Genomic DNA, 22,268 nt, shown 5'->3' with positions numbered 1-22,268 from the left:
AGCTAATATTGATATTATATTATAAAAAAACTAACTAAATACACTTTACAATCACTCAATTTAAAAGAAATAATTTTATATTCAATTTAAAAAATATCAATTGATATCAAACCAATAAATAATTATTAAAAAGTTGTATTCATAAAGTAAAATAATTTTTAATATTTTTTATATTAGAAATATTTTACTTACTTTAACTTGTTTATCTAATAACTTTTTTTAAAATCTCTCAAAAAAATAAGAAAGTCATAATTTAATGGTATTTTAGCTTTCATTTTATGAATTAAGGTTAGTATTGCTCCAATTGTTATATATTCTTTTAAAAAAACCTCTCTAATAATTAATAATTATATAGAATATATTTTAAAATTTATTAATTATTAAATAATAGAATTATTAATTATCTAACATGGAACGAAGTTGGTTTCCTCAATTTTCTATTAATTATTAGAGGGCTGACTGTATTTAGAAAGGATTAACTTATATTTATTTTTTTTATTTATTTTATTAATGATGCCTTGTAAATTGCAAATACAATTTATTAAATTTGCCAGAAATGTGGGTCCCATAAAACAAACTCATTTTTTTTTTAAAAAAGTAGCCACATAAAGTTATAAAAATATAAAAAGAACCCCATTAAAATTCAAAATCACGAAACTCTCGACCTAATAAAAATCACCTAACCCAAACAAATTTACATCTTCAATTTTTGCCTCTCTCTCAAAAAGGTCCCCGAAAACAATAACTATCAAAAAAACGAAAAAAATTCTCTCATTTTCCCTCTCCCGAAAATAGAATAACAAAACCCAGTTTCAATTTTTGAAGGTGAGTAACCATCTCCATCTTTTCGTTTGATTTTAATGTCAGTACGATTTGAAAAATGCAATCGTTTGGTACTCTTTTTAATAGATACCGAGCTAAACTGAGTTCTACCGAGTCTAAATTTAGTAACTCGATTTTGATTGATTTGTTTGTGTTGTTTTTATAGGGTTGATAAGATTTTTTATTTGATTTTATGTTTTTAGTTTCGATCAGTTTTAGTCAGAGATGGGTTCATGTTCTGTTGAAGTGTGTTCTTCACTGTTTTTTAAACTGTGTGAAGTGTTTTTTTTTTGAGCGTTTACTGTCGAATTTCGGTGCGTTTATAGTCGGCAGTTCGAAGGGTATCTGAATGGTTTGTTTGTTCTATTAAATTTGTGCTGTTAGTTGGAAGTACCAAAGTTAATTAAATTATTTGTTTAGAGTTTATGCACTAGTGTAGAATTAGGGTTTTTAGACTCTTCAGGCAATATGACCAGTGTTTGAAATTGGCCTTGCATGTGAACTAGGATTATTTTGCTGTTTGATAGAGTTGTTGCACCTTTTTATTGATCCGGAATGAGTAGTCCGGCGATAGTTACGATATTTTGTCGATGTTTATTGGCCTAGCATTTATTTGTTATGCGGAAATGAATGTTACTCTACACGGGCCTTTGTTTTCAAAGTTATTTTTTCTTTCTTTCAGCTTGTTTGTTTGCAGTATATGTCAGAGATTTTATTCATAGCTTTATTTCCTAGTAGATAAAAAGCACCTTACTTCCTTGTCATCCTCTGAGCAAAGTTTGTTCAGATGAGGGCGTAACTGTGTATTTTCAGTTTCATTGCTGTTACCACATTGCAAAAGTAATGGCATCTTGCCATCTTGCACATTTAAATGGATCCTCTGCTTGTTGGCATGCTTTCTGTCTGTGGCTATGTTGGCCAATGGCAGTATAGATAATACAAGGCCTTTATGAGGCGTCGTTGTTTTATTTTATTCTATTATTAGATATCTAATGTTAAATATTTTGTTTGCTTATTTATTTTTGTGCTCTGTTCTGCATATGTTGGCAAAGGATATCAGCTGACACAAGATTATCTTTGTTTTAGTATTAAGGCATTTCAGTTTTACAGGTGCTATTGGAGTATTGGGTAGGTTATCTTCCATCTGATGTGATTCAGGACACGATGGAAGAAAAACATGAGCCAGTTGACGATATAGAGAGTGCTTCTAGTGATTCTTCTTTTATTGAATCAGATGATGATGGCGATGAATATGATGATGAACCATGTAATTCTGGACAGGATGATGGAATGCATCTCGAGGCAAGTTATACGTATTCTTTTTCTCGTTTTCTTTTGAGTTTTAGTTTTCTGCGGAAGCCTGGACAGGTAGCAGACAGGTTCTATTCATATTTTTTCTTGGTTCTCTCTGGTGGAGTATATTCCAAAAGTGTAAACTAGTTGATGCCTTAATGTAGGGGACAATAACACTGTTACCATGTTCAGTAAGTACTACTTTACACTCAGCAGATATGGAATTCTCAATTAGTTCTTAATTGATGGCTTAACATATGGTGTATGAGAAAATGAATTTAGCCAAACTAATGCCCAAACACTTGGCTTTGAACAACACCTAGGGCAGTCAAAATGTGTCATGACATGGTAACCCAATTCGCCAAACATGTAAAATTGGTGAATCAGATTTTAGCCTTAGCGGTTGGTGTCGAAACGTGTTAGCTATTTTATGACACAAATAAATGGTCATGTCACAAGTTGATTTGCAAATCCACCTAACCCGTTTATAAATTATATTATTTGTAATAATATAAAATAAGGGATTAACGACTATTACCTCCTTTGACTAGGTCATAGTTACTATGACATACATCCTTTTTAAGTAAAGGTTATTAATTCCCTGACTTTTAAGTTATTTAACTATTTTTTCCCTCCGTGAAAATGCTGATGTCATTAAGGATTTAATTGTTAAGAATCTATTACCTCCTTTGACTAGGTCATAGTTACTATGACATACATCCTTTTTAAGTAAAGGTTATTAATTCCCTGACTTTTAAGTTATTTAACTATTTTTTCCCTCCGTGAAAATGCTGATGTCATTAAGGATTTAATTGTTAAGAATAAAATTTTATTTAATCCTTTAAATTATTTTTTGTATAACTTAGTTTTAAATTTAAAATTCGTACTACACAATAGCAATGTTGTTTTAATAATTTTAACAAAAACAAATTATTAAAAATAATGTAATATCTCTAAAATAATTTATTTGATATGTTACTAAGTATTAAATTTATAAAAAAATTAACAATAACAAAAAAAACCAGTTACAATATTAGTAGACATGATAATTTTTTTGAATAATTTTAGAATAATCAAAATAATTATATTCAATTAGATAAATTAAATAATAAAATATGATGATATAATTTGAAAGATTGTAAACTATCATAATATTAGATTTATTTAATTCTAATTTTTATAAAAATTAAATATGAAATATTTTTAAAAAATTAAATAAGTTTAGTATTGCCACCAATACTCGCTTATGGTAGCCACATTCATGTAATGCTAATGCACATGCACATTGCTGCCACTTACCATTAGTGCTATCAAATATTTTTAATATAATAAATTCTATCAACATAATAATATAATACTCCTTCCGTCCCATTTTATTTGATAAAATTTGAAGCTTTTGGTGTCCCATTTTAATCGACAAAACTAATATAAGTTATCTTTTTTACTTTAATTCCATTTTTTTCCCTCATTTAAAATTAATTCTTTTATTAGAGAATGGTGAGTATTTAATACGAATTTGAGTTTCAAATTTAGTTTGACTAATTTCACATAGTGACCTTATGTAACTTACTAGTACCTATTAAAGCAAAAGGTTTCAAATCTTAAAATTATTTAATATTAACCACTATTAATCATTAACATGATAATAGAAGGATATAAAAGTAACTTTGTACTTCATTTATTAACTTGCCTTGTTTATTACAGTTTAATTATTTTGTCAAGTAGAATGGGATGGAGGGTTTAATAATTTGTGCAACTACCAACACATGTAAAGCACTCTTATTCATGGTATTCACATTGTGTTATCAATTTTTATATTATTGTTAATTTTATAATATTGATAATTGTAAATTTTTAAATTGATAATGCTAAATTATAATTTTACTTTTTTTTTTATCATGTGTAATAGTATTGTAATTGATTTTTAATATAAATTTTATACTTAATAACATGTAAATATAATTATTTTAGAGATTTTATAGTAATTTTATTGATTTTTATTATTTATTGAAATTATTGAAAAATTATTGTTATTGTGTTGTATACTATATATTTTTATTTTAGACTAATTATACTGAAAATAAGTCGAGCAACTATATTGAACTCTATTTCTAACAATTAAGTTCTTGATGACATCAACATTTTTACGGAGGGAGGAATAGTTAAATAACTCGAAAGTCAAGGGATCAATTCTTTAAAAAAAAAGCATGTCATGTAATTATGACCTAAACTCTGGAGGTAATAGTAATTGTCCCTAAATAAAGGGGTTATAATTTCATAAAATTATTAAATAAATTTAAAATAATATATAATATATCAGTTAAATCGATTATAATGAAATTTCATAATTGAAATTTTTTGAGGTTAAAATCATATTCTATTTTGAGTTAAGTGGGTCGTGTTACGTGTCCTTTTAGTCATGTTACCCGTTTATCTTCACATGTTAGTCTTGTCGTATCGTGTTATTCGTTATAAATTCCCTCTGTACTAGGGTTGAATTTTTTTAAAATGATTAGTTAAATGGGCCGTGTTCATGTTGACCCTAATCATGCCAATGGAGTGGGTTGACACCACACGAACATGACTTGTCAATCCATTTTGAAACCCCTAACAAGAGCTATAATGTTTCAACTTTCATTGAGATTATTTTGCTATCATTTCCCTCGTTCAGGAACCTTTGACTGAACAAGAAGTAGAAGAGCTAGTGGCTGAGTTGCTGGAAGTTGAGAGCAAGGTATCGTAATTTTTTTTTCTTTTTTTGCTTAAGTGTCAAAGTTCTTCTGTGGGAAATTTTTCTAGAAGGTTACCTGATGCTTGTTTTAGGCTGCAGAGGCTCAAGAAACACTCGAACAAGAGTCTCTTTCCAAAGTAGAGAATGAAGTGAGAGAGGAGTTGGCACAATCTCTTCATGGTGATGATGTTAGTTATTTGTTCCATTATGTACCTTTCTTTGCTAACAATTAATTTGGCCCATCACTTATTGAATTTCCTTTTAAATATACATCAGCTGGAGGCAGCTGTTGAAAATGAGATGACTGCTTTTAAGGAGGAGTGGGAAACTGTGCTCGATGAGCTAGAGACTGAGAGTGCTGATTTGTTGGTTTGATTCTTTCCTCAACTTGAGTAATATCTTTGGTTTTTATTGGAAATTTCATTGCCTGCATGAGTCTGGAGCAATAGTTTTTATAATTGTTCTGTAATACAGATCTAAGATCAATGACATCTTTCCGGTCTTATTCATAATTTTTAATATTATATCCTCACTATGTAATTCAACTTGCAGTTTTTTTCTCTTCTGCTCATTTTTTTATTCTCGGAGTTAAAAAAAAATTTGGTCGACATTGCATTATGAGGTTTGATTTTTTATCATAGGGCATTAAGTTGCATGTATAGATCAAGTTATTTGTTTGCTTTTTGTGTTAGGTGCTGCTTACTCCAACTTTCTGATGGTGTTTGGTTGGACATTCAGTTGCTTCTCTTTCTGATATCATTTACATTCTTATTTTGACAGGAACAACTTGATGGGGCTGGCATTGAACTCCCAAGCCTTTATAAGTGGATTGAAAGTCAAGCTCCAAATGTCTGCCAGACTGAAGCTTGGAAAAATAGGGCACATTGGGCAGGATCACAAGTTACGAGCGAAATAACAGAGGTAGTAGCTGATGCTGAGAAGTATCTTCATAGCCACAGGCCTGTCAGAAGGTACATTCCCCAATTCTATATTGCGAATTCTGCAGTGTTTAGAGTTCATTGAAATGAATCTGTGTTGTGCATTTAGACATTATGGAAAGTTATTGGAGGAGGGTGCTAGTGGATTTCTGGAGAAAAAACTTTCTACCGACGGAACAAGGGATGATGTGGCCGGAAATAGAGATGTAGATTGGGACTCCGTCAATAAACTATTCTCAATTGGTCATGGTAAGGATGCTGCTTCATTTGGTAGCAAGCATTGGGCTTCTGTCTACTTGGCCAACACTCCACAGGAAGCAGCAGAAATGGGACTCAAATTTCCTGGTGTTAATGAGGTTGTTAATATACTTTTAATGCTTAATTTACTACCTCGTAACAAATTTCTTTTTGGCCTATTATCCCGCACTTGTTATTATGCTGGGCCAACAGTGGTATCAGAGCCAGGTTATCATTAAGTCTTAGTGCATTTCTTGATTGATTGCAACCTGTTTGATGAACTTCTTCAAGCCAACACTTCTGTTCATTCAAAGATAACTTCCTTTTTTCATCAAATAACTTTCTTTGATGCAGTAAATCTGTCCATTATCCAATTTCTGTATGCTTGTTAGCATGTAATTGTACCTCATGGCATCTGTTGTTCATGTGACTTAGCCTTTCTACTTTCCCTCTTTTATCATTCAAGAGAAAAGCAATCTAAATATAGGATTAAAATTTATAAAGCACTTCTCTCCCCCTCCTTGTCAATGTTTGCTAAGGCATGTTGCATGTATAGTGCCTTTGTCTTATTTCAGCTGTCACTCTATATCTGTGACCTTTTCTTTTGGTTAACTATTAGGTCATAGTTGTTATAAATGTGTCTTAAGTATTTGTTTCTTTAAGTTTTCTCTTAACTCACCTTCTTATCTCTGTTGCATTGTACTTTGATTTGATAATGTTTTGTTAAACTTGCTGGATTTGTGGTAGCACTTGCCTTGTTTTTTTTTTTTGCAATATTTTGAGATTTGCTCTTGTCAGGTCGAGGAGATTGAAGACATTGATGGTGGTTCAACTAATCCATTTATTGCTGCTGCCGTAGCAAATGAAAAGGATCTAGTTCTTTCGGAGGATCAGAGGAAAAATTATAGAAAGGTTTGTTTATATTACTGTGTTCCATGTTTGTGTTCTTCTTTGTTTAAGTTTATATATTCTTTAGAATACGGATTCAATAGGTTCTCTTATCGTTATCGAGAATCCTTTACAAGCTAACTTATTTTGATTAGGGGTTTACATTGATTATTATATTTAAAAGTTTCCATAAAAAGTCACGACCTTTACACGAATTTTCATTTTAATCACGACTTTTAAAAATTGCCATATAAAACCACGACCTTTCATTTTTTTTTCAAATCTATCACCAAACCAATTTTTGGTGTATTTTTGATGACGTGGCCACCATAATCCGGCAAGTTTGAAAAAAAATGAAAGGTAAAATTCACCGGAAAAATAGTCGGTGATAGATTTGAAAAAAAATGAAAGGTCATGGTTTTATATGGCAATTTTTAAAAGTCGTGATTAAAATGAAAATTCGTGTAAAGGTCGTGACTTAATATGGAATTAACCCTTAAAAGTATTGATGAAATGAGGAAATTAGAATCCAAAGCTTTTGGCAATCACATAGATTTTTGACTAGTTCATGTGAATAGCTGCTAAAGTTGCATGCATAGCTTTCCACAATTGCCAGCACACCAAAATTTACGGTGTTAGTGCATGAGATATCTCTACTGTTTGGAGCTCTATGCAACCACTTGCTATGGGATTACTGCTGAATAGGGCATGCCTTTTGAGTTCTATCTAGACCATAATAGTTGGAGTTAAGTAAACTCAGCAATGTTATTGGGTGCCGGTCACTCTTATGGATGTTGTAACATATTGTTTTTCATCTTGTCAGCTGCCAATTTACCAATTGTTTAAGCTTAAAAGAAAGTGATTAGTTGGCACTCGGATGCTCTCGTATGCTCTCGTATGCTCTGTTGTTTGCTTTTTTTGGCACATGCTTTCTTAATGTGGCATTCATACCAATAGGTAATGATCAGAAGCTACTAAAGTTTCTCAATCATTCAGTATGTTGTTCTTTTTTGTTTCTTTTAAAATTCTGGTGATATTTTCACATTTTCATTTAGCATCTATACGATGCTAATGTTGAAGAGAACTGCCATCCGTGTGTAAATCTCCATTGGATCAAAATATCTGCCAGTTTTATCCACGGGCTAAGTATGACTTTCTTTTTTCATTTTCCATTACATGTTCACCGAACGTATTCTCAATAAAGTGAAAAGGTTGGAACTTGGAACTTTATGCAACTATGTTTTACTTGCACTTTATTGTAATTGCCAATATTTCTTCTGGATCTGCATATGTGCAGACAATATATGAACATACAAATTTATGGTTCTCACTTCTCATCTTTGCAATTTAAAAGGTCAAAGAGGAAGATGATGCTATAATAGATAGGAAACTTCAATTTCAATTGAAACAAAGAAGACGCCGTAAGAGATCCAAACAGGTGATGATGCCAACTTTTAATTTTACTCTTTGATGTATTTATCCTTTGTGGATTATGGCTGTTCACTGTTGAAATCTTAGGACTATAAAATCCTATCTATGCTGTAGATCATGTAAAGTTTCTAGAATCCTAAGCTAATCATTTACTTATAAATTCCAGCAATCTAACCAAAGCTTTTTTCTATCATGAAGAGGATAGCAATTCAGAAGGGTTTGTTTCCAGCTTTTGCAGTTCAAAAAAGTCTAGGTGGCTCTGTACCCTATGTAGTTCTTTATTGTGTCTGCTTTAAAGGTTAAATCAATGGATGTGAAACCTTCAAGGTTACCCAACTCTAGCCCATAAAGAAAAATGAACTGACATGTGCTAATTGGACTTCATTTTGATATAGTTTAATTCCTGTACCTCATTCTTGCTACCATGTGCTCAGCATTTTTATCGAATTATGATCTTCTGCCCGAGGGTGATATATCTAATGGGGAAATAATAAAATTCAATTTTCCTACAGAATTGAACATTCTTAAACTATAGACCATAATCCTCATTCTTGATACCATTTATAAAGCATACTTATTGGATTGGGGTTTAACTCTAGAAAAAATATATTTCAACTCTATTTAACAGGTTCTGGAAGGTAAGACAGACAGGGCAGAAAATCTTCTGCATGCATGTGACATTTCTAATGGGGACACTCTCGAACCTGGAGAGGAAGTGTTCAATAACTCTAATGAGTTGAAATTTGAAAACCTAGAGAAAGATCTTTCCAAAAGCTCCAAGGACTTGCATGCAGATTCTTTGCACAGTGAAGGTGAACCCAGAAGGTCCAAACGTCCAAATGAGAGTGAGGATTCAACAAATGAGGCTAAGAAGATCCGAACTGTTATCGTAGGCAGTGATGATGAACTTGAGGCTGGTATGGATGATTCAGTTGGCAATGCCAATAAAGTGGAGGATGAATCAACTTTGCTAGAACACAATAGGGAATCTAATGCCAATGGCCATCTTTCGGAGGGTGTGAATGAGGAGTTTAACTGCACTGTCTGTGATAAGATTGCTGTTGAAGTGCATTCACATCCACTTTTGAAGGTCATTATTTGCACAGACTGCAAATTCGTAATTGAGGAGAAGACGCATATGAAGGTTTACTAATTTCTTTTGTTAAAACCTCATACTATCTCTGTATCTGTTTTACAAGAATATCGCTCTTAAATCTATGAACTGGTTTATGTTAAAGACTTAGAGGATTTGTTTTCTCAACTTATTCCCATTTCCGACAAAAAGTTTATAATCATAGACAACCTAATTTGTTGGATTTATTTATTGTCTTCGAGTATTGGAGTTTTTGTTGAGCTACATATTTGTGGCAGGATCCTGAGTGTTCTGAATGCTACTGCGGATGGTGTGGAAGAAGCAATGATTTAGTAAGTTGCAAGTCATGCAAAACCTTGTTTTGTACCACTTGTATAAAGAGGAATTTTGGTGAAGAATGTTTGTCTGAAGCACAAGCTTCCAGGTGGGAATGCTGTTGTTGCTCTCCTAATCAGCTACAAAGATTGACATCAGAGCTGGAGCAAGCCATAGCATCTGAAGATTCAATGGATACAAGCTCTGATAGTGAGTCAGAGGACTCGGATGCAGATATTTCTGTTACAATCAGGTGCATTATGATCATTTATGAGACTCTTATCTGGAGTTTTTCTCTTTTGTACTTTCAATGAAATACCACTTCTTTTTCAAAAAAATGTACTGTGCAACTTTTATTTGACAAACTTTCGAGTTAAAAAGTTTGTTTTCTTCTAAAGGCTTTGTTTCTTAGATGTAATTCTCAAATTACTTTATTTTTGTATCAGAAATAAGAAAAAGAAGAACAAGAAGAAGAACAAGAAGAATATTCGAAGGATCCTTGATGATGCTGAATTAGGAGAAGAGACCCAAAGGAAAATTGCAATTGAAAAGGTGCACTAGGTTGATCACTTTTTCAGTCAAACCTGGAATGTTGGCATGGAATGACTTCTCTTTTTTCTATCTTCTGCAGGAACGTCAAGAACGCTTGAAGTCCTTGAAAGTGCAATTTACTGAAAAATCCAAGATGATGACTTCTGCAAGCTGCAACGGGAATTTACCTGAAGGTGCTAGTGTTGAAGTACTTGGAGATGCTGCAACAGGTTACATAGTGAATGTTGTGAGGGAAAAAGGTGAAGATGCTGTCAGGATCTTTCCGAGCATTTCTAGTAAATTGAAAGCACATCAGGTTTTCCTTCTTTACTTTTAATGTGTTCTGTACTGTTCTAATTTTGTGGTGTATATATAAAAGTAGAAAGCAAGTCGTAGTGTAGGTTCCTTTTTATGAATTTCATTATTGCATTTGTACTTAAAGCTCTGTACTAATATGGCTAATTCATTATTGTTTTATTTTTGTTATAAACATGTTAACATGCTATTGCAGGTGGCTGGGATAAGATTTATGTGGGAGAATATTGTTCAGTCAATTGGGAAAGTGAAATCTGGAGATCGAGGTCTTGGTTGCATCTTAGCTCATACGATGGGCCTTGGTAAAACTTTTCAGGTATTTGCTGCTTCTCTCTTGGTCATTTTCATTTATCACTTAAAACTAATAGGCTGGGTAAGTGTAAAACATAATGGATTACTATCTTGAATTAAAAGGACTAGGTTATACATAGCCCCTTAATAATCCAAAGTAAAGGGAAGAAGTAGAGTGTAGAGAGGAGAAGAAGTCAATAGAAAAGAGAGAGAGAGAGAGAGAGAGAGAGAGAGAGAGAGAGAGAGAGAGAGAGAGAGAGAGAGAGAGAAAGAGATGGGGATGGCATAAGCAGATGCAAATCATAAAAGTGAATAACACTGCTTGTTTATTTTAGTCAGACTAACCACTGGACCTTGTAATTTTGAAGGTTTCGTAGGTATAGGGTCATACGAATAACGTTATGAATTTAATAATAGTGATTCCATTAGCACAATGTTACAAATTTTATCATATGGTATAATGTAGAGTTATTATGCTATTAAAACATAAAATTTGCCTGGTTGCAAATTCTGTCTGCAGGTCATTGCTTTCCTCTATACTGCTATGAGAGGTGTTGATTTGGGATTAAGAACTGCACTTATTGTTACTCCTGTGAATGTTCTTCACAATTGGCGGCAGGAATTTGTAAAATGGAGGCCTTCAGAAACAAAGGCCCTCCGTGTTTTCATGCTGGAAGATGTTTCAAGGTTTGATAATGTACTTTTCTTGTGTTTTCCTCTGAATTTTGGTATGCATAAAAGATTTTACCCCATTGTGTTTGCTGCTGTTAGGGATAGAAGAGCACATTTGCTTGCAAAATGGAAAGCTAAGGGTGGTGTTTTTCTAATTGGCTATGCCGCTTTTAGAAACTTATCTCTGGGAAAGAATGCCAAGGATCGAAACATGGCAAGAGAACTTTGTCAAGCATTGCAGGTATGTTGTCATTGTATTCAATGTCCTTAAGTTAATATTGCTTATAAACGTACCAAATAGAAGATTTATAGTTTGCAAAACAAACTATTCTAAGTTTCTAACCTATTATGTTTATTTGAGTATCATTCTCATAAACATCAGACCTGGGTAATTGGGTACTGGTCAATACTCTTTAACTTTTAAGTATTAGATTTACTGATGATGTACTCTTTTTGACGGTCAGGATGGACCTGATATACTTGTATGTGATGAAGCCCATATTATTAAGAACACCAGAGCAGAAACAACCCAGGCATTGAAACAAGTGAAATGTCAGAGGAGGATTGCATTAACCGGCTCACCTTTGCAGAACAATCTAATGGAATATTATTGTGTAAGATTGTAAACAATGCATTGAAAGAAGTTTATATCTTTTGTCCGCTATTGTAGCTCTTATTTGATTTATATCTGAAACAGATGGTTGATTTTGTGAGAGAAGGTTTTCTTGGCGATAGCCATGAGTTTAGGAACCGGCAAGACTTCTTCCCCTTCATTATTTTAGTTAGCATGTTTTTATTTTTACTCATTTCCAGGTGTCTTGATGTGATACGCTGGTTGCAGGTTCCAAAATCCTATAGAGAATGGACAGCATACTAATTCAACTGCCAATGATGTGAAAATTATGAATCAAAGGTCTCATATCCTTTATGAACAATTAAAAGGATTTGTACAAAGAATGGACATGAGCGTGGTGAAGAAAGACCTGCCACCTAAAACTGTTTATGTAATAGCAGTAAAGCTCTCTCCACTACAGAGAAAATTATACAAGAAGTTCCTTGATGTTCATGGATTCACAAAGGGCATAGTCTCCAACGAAAAGATAAGGAAGAGTTTTTTTGCCGGATATCAGGCATTAGCGCAGGTGTATTCCCAATTATAATGTTTGTTATGTTTGCTTAGCTCTTCTTTGCAATAGATGAATTTCAAATAAATATAAAAGTTTGTGCTTCTAAGCTATTTGTTTACCTTATAGAGGAGATATAAATTTGTAATTATGGTCATGGTATCAAAGGGTATCAAATTTTGCAGGTAGTGCTGTTATCACTTTTTTAAGAAAGAGACTCAATTCAATAAATTAAGTTATGCTCCAAAACTTAGATTTCATAAAATGCAGAAGAATCTTGGGCATCACGCACACATATAGATTAAGCATCATACCTTAATCTTTTTTTTAAAGATTCCTTTATATTTTTGCATGTTTTTAATGAATTTTTTCGATGTGCTTGGTAGATATGGAACCATCCTGGGATTCTGCAATTGAGAAAAGATAAAGATCACATCACTCATGATGAAACTATTGAGAATTTTATTGCAGATGAAAGTTCCAGTGATGAAAATGTAGATTATAACACTGTCATTGGAGGTATGCTTCATTTTCTCACCAGTGATTCTTGGTTTCTGCTTGTTTGATCTGTGCATGTTACAACTTACAATGCTATAAATTCTGAAGCTAAGAGAATTATATCTTGCTGTAGTATCCAAATTGATGGTTTGAGATTGATTTAATATTGTAATTTAAAAAAAAAAATTATATAGTTAGAAACTAAGTGAACTTTATTCAATGATTCATATCTAAATACCATATCTGCTCCATGCTTTTATTTAGTGACGGTGTTTAATTATTCACAGAGAAGCCGAGGAATGCAAATGATTTGTTGCAGGGAAAAAGCGGGAATGGATTTTTTCAAAAGGTATGATTGTTATGAACAATGATGGTAATTTGTTGATGGGCCCTATTACAGTTTACATAAGGTTTAATTGGCGCACTTCTTAATTTTGCTCACTCACTGGAACCCAGAAGTAAATTTGTCGTGTCCATATGATTTATTTCCGTATAGGTGTACTTTATTATCATCTTCCTGTCTTCTAGTTAATGGGATCTTTTTTTTACTCATTCTTTTTCTTTTATTAGGGTTGGTGGCATGATCTTCTTCAAGAAAATAATTACAAAGAGCTTGATTACAGTGGCAAAATGGTATTGCTGCTTGACATATTGACTGCCTCTTCTCATGTGGGTGATAAGGTGTTAGTTTTTAGCCAGAGCATACCAACTTTAGATCTCATTGAATTTTATCTTTCAAGATTGCCTCGGCATGGGAAGAAAGGAAAGTTATGGAAAAAAGGAAAGGATTGGTACAGGTAAGTACTTATTTTGGCGTAAATTTCTTGAAATGGACATGAGATTCCTTATAGTTAAAATACAATGGATATAAATTTTCCTCTTTTATTTATCCCACAGATTGGATGGAAGAACAGAGAGTTCTGAAAGGCAAAGAATGGTTGAGAAATTTAATGATCGTGAGAATAAAAGAGTTAAATGCACTCTCATTTCAACCAGAGCTGGGTCTCTAGGGATTAATCTTCATTCTGCTAACCGTGTAGTTATTGTTGATGGTTCGTGGAATCCAACATATGATCTTCAAGCTATTTATCGGGCTTGGAGGTGGGTCTCTTAACTGATGATTTCGTCTTTTTAAAAAAAAAAAAAGGATGTTCTCTCTATTTAAAAAACTGATATATCTAAATCAATAGAACCTAATAGGAATCCTTCCCTTCTTCAGGTATGGCCAAACCAAACCGGTGTTTGCTTATAGATTGATGGCACATGCAACCATGGAAGAGAAAATCTATAAGCGTCAGGTACTGAAATCACAATTTGCATTATTAAAGTAGTCGTGTTTCCTGAAGGGATTTTTATTAAGAGAATGGTGTAAACAGGTGACAAAGGAGGGGCTTGCTGCAAGGGTGGTTGATAGACAACAAGTCCATCGGACTATATCGAAAGAAGAAATGTTGCATCTCTTTGAATTTGGTGATGATGAAAACTCCGACCCTCTAACTGCGCTTGGCCGAGAGGATAGACAAATAGATGACCAGAACACGAGCCACCTAGTTGGAAATTCATTGAAGCAGAAGGTGCCTGCCAGCTGCTGCTCTGACAAGTTAATGGAGAGCTTACTTAGCAACCACCATCCAAGGTTTTGCTAGAATATCTTAGATTTTAACTTAATTCATTTATAATACTGATTCGTCTTTGGACATTTGCATCAATTGATGAAATTGGTATTAGATATTATTGTGATTTTTTTTGGGTTAATTACTTTTTTTTTTTGGATAAATAGGTTAATTACTATTACCCTCGAGTTTAGCTATGAATTACTATTTCCCCATGAATTTTGAAAATTACTTTTTCCCTCCTAACATTTCAGTTTTCTTTAACTAAAACCTTCTTTTATAAGGCGGTTTCAGTTATATAAAACATTAAAGTCGAGAGAGAAATAGTGATTTTTCAAAATGAAGGGAGAAACCAGTAATCCATACCTAAACTTAGGGGATTATAGTAATTATCTCATTTTTTTGAAAGAAAGATTCTTTAGTTTCAACTTTCATTCTGCATGTGAGTTAATTTTGTTACTTATTGAATCACTATAGTCTGCTGGACTCTGGATTTGATTTGACTTTGCCTGTGGTTGATACTGATAAACTGCGTCCCTTTTAGGTGGATCGCCAATTACCACGAGCACGAGACTCTTTTGCAAGAAAATGAAGAGGAAAAGCTAACAAAAGAAGAGGAAGACATGGCTTGGGAAGTATATAGGAGATCATTGGAATGGGAAGAAGTGCACCGAGTTTCTCTCGATGAATCCACTTTCGATCGAAGGCCATTTATACCGAACGCTGTTCCACCTGCACCAGATACAAGCAAACTACCAACATCAAGCACGGTCCCTCCTGCACCGGATATGTCCACCTCTAATATTGTACCTTCTTCAAAAGGCATTTTGAGGAGTCGTATGGCGCAGCGAAAATGCACTAATCTTTCACACTTGCTAACACTTAGAAGTCAGGGCACAAAAGCTGGTTGTACTACCGTGTGTGGCGAATGCGCCCAAGAGATAAGCTGGGAAGATCTCAACAAGGACAGCAGGGTAGCACGGTGAAGGGTACCGTTTTTTGTGCATTGCTGTTCTTATTAATGTAACTTATGGTGATCGTAAAGGGCAGCAATAATTGTATCCATTTCATTAATTTGGCTAGCCATACTTGTTGTGCCTAATATTTCTCATTTTGGCTGTTTAGTTGTTGATTGATTATAGCAATCCAGGGGGTTTTTGGCGGGTTCGATATTGTAAATTTATACCTGAGGGAAATAGGCATATGTAAATTTGAGGTCATTGTTGTTATTCCTGACTTGTAGTTGTAATGAATGTTAAATCTCATTTCTAATGAGTAAAATATTGCAAAATATGTCTGTTTGGCCGTTATAGCCGTTGTAAATTCTCACTCTATAACATTTCAGTCGCACATTACTTTGATTCATTTGTGCAAGCACATCAACTCATTAGAACTCATGTTTTGGTAAGAAGTTCTTACTAAGAACACATAGTTACTCTATTTTTGTAAGAATTCAAGTCCACTAACTACACAGTTTTCTATTCCAAATGCATCAGACTACTTTGATATAACAATCATTAAATTTCTTTAACAATTCACCAAGTACAATCCATATATTTATCTAGTAGTTATCCCATGCAAATGTTCTACATCATTTTACAACACACCTCTTATATGTAATAGGACACGTGTTATACAAGAGATGTGTTGTAAAATGACGTAGCACATTGGTCACATTGGATAATCTCTCATATCAAAATACACATTATCGACCAATGCCATTGCGTTGATCTTAGTGAAAGCGTAATCGTACCCTGTTCTCGACTCCTTTGCATCCTTGGGAAAGCATACCACAAATAGAGGATGGCCTTCCTTATAGCATTAAGAGCATACTGTACATAAAGGGGTCAGTCCACCTGCTTAAAACTAACATCTGCATGCAGCTGAACTAGCATATTTCATCTCCCAGCCAATTATCTTTTTCCTTTGGTCCAGTTGGCCCCTCCTCTCCGTAGAGTTCCGTAGGGAACAGGTCAAAGATGTTCTCGACTGAAAATCGAACAAAAAATGGAAGCAGATTAATAATTTTCTCTGCTTCGGATCGCGAATCATATACAACGGTCGGACCCCATTCTCTCATATACTGCAACCAACATGGTTCTTTGACAACTCCCTCTCCGAGATACTCAGCAGCAACAAGCTGATATTTTGTGCTTGAATCTATATAATATTTGCTTCGAGCAACATCATTTCTCACTCCGACTCCAAACTTTGTTGACCCTTGAAGAAAAGTACCGGGATGTGGGAAGCTAGCATGACCATGTTTTGATGAGTAAACAACCGTCTTATTATCTTTGATAAACTCTAACTCGGAAACATCTACCCATCGCCCTCCACTGTGCTCGGAGAAGAAGATTTGCCACAACTGTCCATTGAAGTTGCTTACACGAAGAGTGTAGTGTTCCCAATCACCCACATGTTGTCCGATTCTGGTCATAGGTATACTCATGAGCCCAACTTTAAGCGTGGCTGGTCCGTTGAAGGGACAAAATATCCACATTGCAATATCCGTAAATGTTCCTCCGAATGCTGGTTTCACATTAACATAAAGCTCGGCGCTATCCATATCTCCTCTTTTGATGCTATCTATAGCATCATTATCCCTCGGTAAATCTATCCAAAATTCCCCATCGTTTTTCCCTCCGGCAGGCAAGTTTGAGCCCCTATAGTCAATTGGTTCACCTTTCTGCTCGCCATCTCGATATAAAAGTGTTCCATTTTTAAAGTACCACTGTACTGATGATGGCAAGTACTTTTCGTCAGGATGGAAATACACGGTAGGACCATAATTCTTAATGAGCGCATGGATTTGGTCCAAATTTGGCATTGCGTTCAGGGTGCTGTCGCAATTCTTCAAGCATCTAACCTCTATCAGATCATCTTCGGAATTCAAGTAGCTACCGCAGTAGAATGTCCCAACATTAACACCTTGAGCAAACATCCCCCTTTTGCAGGGTGTTGTGTTCCAAACCTGAAACTGGTTCTTTACAGTTTTCGAATCTGAAGAAAACATGAGATTACAGGTTTCGCATTTTTCTGTAAGATCTTCACGAACACATCTAACTTCATCAACATCGGGCTCCTCTGAATCATCTGTTACCACAATACCCATAGCCTTATAGCCAGATGGGGGGTTTGGCAGCCAAAAGTAAGCACTATCATCATCATTTGAATTGGTACTCCAAATCAATGAGTAATTACACGGTTTTCTTAAAGCCGGAAAGTCTGCTTTTGAATTGCAGATCTGGCCAACTTCATTGTCATGAGCATTAGAGTCACGAGCCACAAGAACATACCCGTTCAATGGTTGGTCACTGGACTGACAGTAGTGGCCTAGGCTGTAAAATCCATCCGGTATATCAACAGGTCTATAAAATATGATTCTTTTCTTTTTAGCATGCGGTAATTTACAGCTCCAAATGCTCTCAAATTCAGTGATTTGAATGACTTCTATTTCTCCTAAGTTTATCCTTTTAGTAGCAAATCCTTTACCTAAAAACACAAGAGCAATGTAAGCAAGCGGAAATATAATCTTCGATTGCAGGTTCATAAAATGTGGTTATCAATCAAATACATGAACACACAAATGAGCATATTTATAATAAGAAACTCATTGAAGAAATGACATTCCAACAATCAAAAATCATCTCATAGATTTTACAAATGAGTTACCCCATATCCAACACTCTTGCAATTACTTACCCGTTTAATGTACCAAAAACAAACTTGGTACATTAAAACAGATCTTAATAGCAGATTCTCCCTAGCATCCATCACAACCGAAGATTAAAAAACTTTGAAATCACATATAGAAAATAATACAAACAAATTTTGTCCTTTCGAAAAGGATAAGTTTGGGACTACAAGCTTTGAGAATTTTAAAATGTTTAAAATTTCAAACTATCTACAAGCCTAAAGACTTAGCTGTCCAGGCATGCCAGATTCTTCAAGCTTCGACAAAGTTCTCCAATCTTCAAAAAATTATTACTTTAACAGCAGGTTTTTAAATCATTTAACCAATTTATACCGTATATTTCTAGCAAAGTCAATGAAAAAGATTCTTAAAGCTCAAACATTACTTGGTTTACATCTCTAACAGTCTTCTTCATCATACACCAAAGCATCCTAATCAAATTACCCTATCTTGATCAAGATTATAAGCAAATAATTATGTAGGAGCCATAACCACAATAGTTTAAGCTTTCAGGTAACCAGACACCATTATTATCTATTTATAGAAAGCTGATCCACCAGATGATCCTAAGAAAAATTACCTTTCTTGGCGCCAACAAAGAAATTTCTATAATTAACACAAAATATCATAATGAATGAACATAAAAAAAGTCAAAAAATTTAAAAGAAAAACATTTCTTGATCATCTTAGTATAAATAACTAAAGAACCCCAACAGCAAAATTCAAAGGACAAAAATAATACCTTGAGGCCATTGAGGTAGAGGAGCAGGCAAAGAGAAAGGTTTTGGTTCATGAGAAATAAGTTCAAAATCATCAGCAACTTGATTCCAGTAAAAACACTCACAACCAAACATCTCTACTCTCCTTTAACTCAAAAAATATCAAGAACCCACCAACCAGAACCAAATTTAATTTGCAAATTCTTGATCTTTATACACACCCTCAGTCTTGAAAACAGAAATAAAGTCAAAGACTGGTTCTTTTTTCACAATTTTCAAGAAAAATTAATGGGTGAGAGGGATTAAGAAGAGTAAAGAAGGGTTCTTTTTCAAGAAAACAGCATCCACTTGAATACAAACTCAGCTTATTGAAGACACTTTAAAGTGCAAGAGAGAGCAAAAGAAAAATCAAAGAGAGACATTTTTGTGGTTTAGTTGGGTTAGTTAAAACTCAAAAATCTTTTTTGGGTTTGCTTGTAATGTTTTCATTTGATGCCTTAAATTTAATGCTTTAAATTAAAGACTGTTTTGGATGATGCTATCACTTTTACTTTTCTCTACTTCTTTTGCCTTGTGCGTGCAGTCACTCGGGAAAAGGGTCATTTATGCCCCCAAGGTTTGTCTACAGGATCAAGTGAGCCCTTAACGTCTGGAAAGGTTCAAATATGTCCCTAACGTCTTAAAAAATGAACAAACATACCCTGATTTTTACTCATAAATGAGACATTTGGAGTCTAGTTGTCAAAATCGAGGAGTCTGATTGTTCACTTTTTAAGACATTAGGGGTTATATTTAAACCTTTTGGGACGTTGAGGGTTGACTTGATTATCGAGTTAAACGTTAATGGCATAAATGACCATTTTCCCTTTTTTAAAAAAACTTTTGATTCTTCTTGCCTCTAACTACTTGTTTTTGAATAAAGATTAATCCGACCCTCAAATTTATAATCGGGATCAAATGATTCATTTTTCATTTTTATTTTAGTAAATGATAATATTATACTATTTGGACACTCTATCATAAAATGTGTAAAAATGTTTCTATTTACTTGAAAATGTGAAATATTTAAATACCTAATTTAGACTTCAATGATCTTAAGACAAATTAATGAAAATGTCAAAAGCAATCAACAACGTTGAATACCTAATTTTATGAAGCATTTAGGAAGTCAAGTCAACAAGAGCCGGCTAAGTGATGTTCACGCGCTTCAACAACGGGTATAAGTATCATTGAAAAGAAATACTATCATTTGTCTATCTAAAAAAGGGACAATTTTGTCCCTTAAAAGAATTTGTCTATTATGCAAAAACAATTTGAAGAAATTTATTCAATTTATTTTAGAAAAAAATTAAAGAAGACCCCACAATCTTTAACAATTTTAATAAATTAAGTTCTAAAGAAGATTATAATAAAAAAAGGGTTTAATTACTCAAAAACTCCTCATCTATACTTTTTTTTCAATTGCTTTCCAACATAAAACAAATTCCAATTTTATTCTAATTTGTCTTTTTATGTTTAAATTGTATCCCAAATTAAAAATTTCTGACTATTTAATTACTCTAAATATGAAATTATTTAAAACAACTAACGAAAAGGGTAATAATATACTATTTTTTATTTAGAAAATTACAATCAAATCCTTGATCTTTAAAAACATTCAAATAAGTTCTAAATGAATAATTAAATTTTTAATTTTATTAAATAAATAAATAAATAAATAATCGCTTCTGATCCCACCATCATCTATCGTACTCCTCCGATTTACGAACCCGCTGCCGTCCACCGGAAAACCCATCTCCGAACAACCTCGTCTTCTCCACCAGCTGCTGTTGTGATAGAGAAGGAGCAACTCGCCCACTTAGCACAAAATTCATACAGAGCAACTCAAGAAGTAATGACGGGATTCCATAGGATCCGGCAAACATAGATATTCCGAAGATTCAATATGAATCTTATTTGAAAATTTAAAATCCCAATTAAAATATAATACTAATGCGGAGATTCTAAAAGACCCTTATCTTATAGAAGAATAAGAAATACATTTATATTTTAAAACACATTCCTATTTAAGAACACAATCCTATTTAGGAGTTATATTTTTATTTGGACTTATATCGCTAATATCAATCCTTTTTTTATTTGTATTCTACTAAGTATTCCATCAACCATTATATAAAGAGATTGAGGTATTCTCTAAACACATAATTACAATTATTCTAAACTTTTTTAAATTCGATACTGACTTAAGCATCAGAGTGCTTATCGAACAACCACCCATCCGATCAACAGTCTAACATCTGATTTGCAGGTCGAGCCGCCGAGAAGACATACTACATCAATTGGTGCCGTTGTGGGAAAACTTATAAAAATTTCATTGAACGTGTTTTCTGCGAACTAAACAATTTGTCATTGAAGGATGAATTCTGGCGGAGCTGACCTCAGGAACAAACAACCGATGGATCCGAAAAATCTGGAAATCACCCTACCACCAACACTGCCCAGCGGAGGAGGAAACTCGATTATCACAGGGTCTACCCATAGCTGCTCAGTTGTGGATCCACTGTATTAACACTTGAGTACCAAACTCAACAAATGAAGGGATCAAACCCCATTTCTATCTCTAGACGGACCAGGAGGACCAATCCCATACGATGGTCTTCCTAAAAATATATCGCCAGGAACTGATAAAGATGGTTGAATATCAAGTATAAAAATACAACAAGCACTAAATAAAAATAAAGCTTAAGTCTAAGATCGATTTTAATTTTTTTATCAATTTTAATTAAACGTATAAAATAAATTCTAAATGTATAAGTAAAGTTTATTTTAGAGGATTTATCGTCTTGAATGGCCTATAAAATCTCTAATTATATTTTTAAATTAGATTCTAATTGTTGCTAAATGAATTAATTTTAATTAGAATTACCAGATTATCTAGCCTAAAAACTAACCTAAATTATTTGATTTAATTAATAGTGTGATCATACATCGATTTCACTACATTTCACGATTATATATAACCCTTTAGACAGAAATGAATACAGATTAAATAAAATACATGAA

General features: G+C 33.5%; 2 protein-coding genes across 4 annotated transcripts; one reads left to right on the top strand and one right to left on the bottom strand.

Annotated features, from left to right (window-relative positions):
- The first annotated feature begins 694 nt into the window (after positions 1 to 694).
- Positions 695 to 16,115, top strand: LOC126674196 (protein CHROMATIN REMODELING 20). 3 transcript variants are annotated; one of them, XM_050368605.2, is made up of 26 exons: positions 695 to 825; positions 1,933 to 2,124; positions 4,787 to 4,849; positions 4,939 to 5,034; positions 5,123 to 5,215; positions 5,627 to 5,817; positions 5,894 to 6,140; positions 6,820 to 6,933; positions 8,264 to 8,347; positions 8,969 to 9,484; positions 9,712 to 10,001; positions 10,195 to 10,300; positions 10,380 to 10,595; positions 10,791 to 10,910; positions 11,406 to 11,572; positions 11,657 to 11,798; positions 12,022 to 12,171; positions 12,255 to 12,310; positions 12,399 to 12,699; positions 13,068 to 13,200; positions 13,467 to 13,528; positions 13,750 to 13,976; positions 14,077 to 14,280; positions 14,399 to 14,477; positions 14,556 to 14,815; positions 15,337 to 16,115. In XM_050368605.2, the coding sequence occupies exons 2-26, from the start codon at positions 1,987 to 1,989 to the stop codon at positions 15,776 to 15,778; spliced, it is 4,497 nt and encodes a 1,498-aa protein (XP_050224562.1). In that variant the 5' UTR covers positions 695 to 825; positions 1,933 to 1,986; the 3' UTR covers positions 15,779 to 16,115. The 3 variants fall into 3 exon arrangements, with proteins under 3 accessions (XP_050224562.1, XP_050224563.1, XP_050224564.1); XM_050368606.2 differs by lacking the exons at positions 695 to 825; positions 1,933 to 2,124 and having other exon boundaries at positions 4,794 to 4,849; positions 4,946 to 5,026; XM_050368607.2 differs by lacking the exons at positions 695 to 825; positions 1,933 to 2,124; positions 4,787 to 4,849 and having other exon boundaries at positions 4,937 to 5,026.
- A 178-nt stretch (positions 16,116 to 16,293) lies between these two features.
- On the bottom strand, positions 16,294 to 19,686 carry LOC126674197 (hypothetical protein At1g04090-like). The gene is made up of 2 exons (XM_050368608.1): positions 19,229 to 19,686; positions 16,294 to 18,284 (listed from the first exon to the last, which is right to left on the bottom strand). The coding sequence occupies exons 1-2, from the start codon at positions 19,338 to 19,340 to the stop codon at positions 16,681 to 16,683; spliced, it is 1,716 nt and encodes a 571-aa protein (XP_050224565.1). The 5' UTR covers positions 19,341 to 19,686; the 3' UTR covers positions 16,294 to 16,680.
- Positions 19,687 to 22,268: the final 2,582 nt, after the last annotated feature.

Source organism: Mercurialis annua, linkage group LG3 (assembly GCF_937616625.2).
Source record: "Mercurialis annua linkage group LG3, ddMerAnnu1.2, whole genome shotgun sequence".
Classification (NCBI taxonomy): Eukaryota; Viridiplantae; Streptophyta; class Magnoliopsida; order Malpighiales; family Euphorbiaceae; genus Mercurialis; species Mercurialis annua.
Note: the sequence above shows the minus strand (reverse complement) of the source record. Positions and strands in the feature narration are given on the sequence as shown.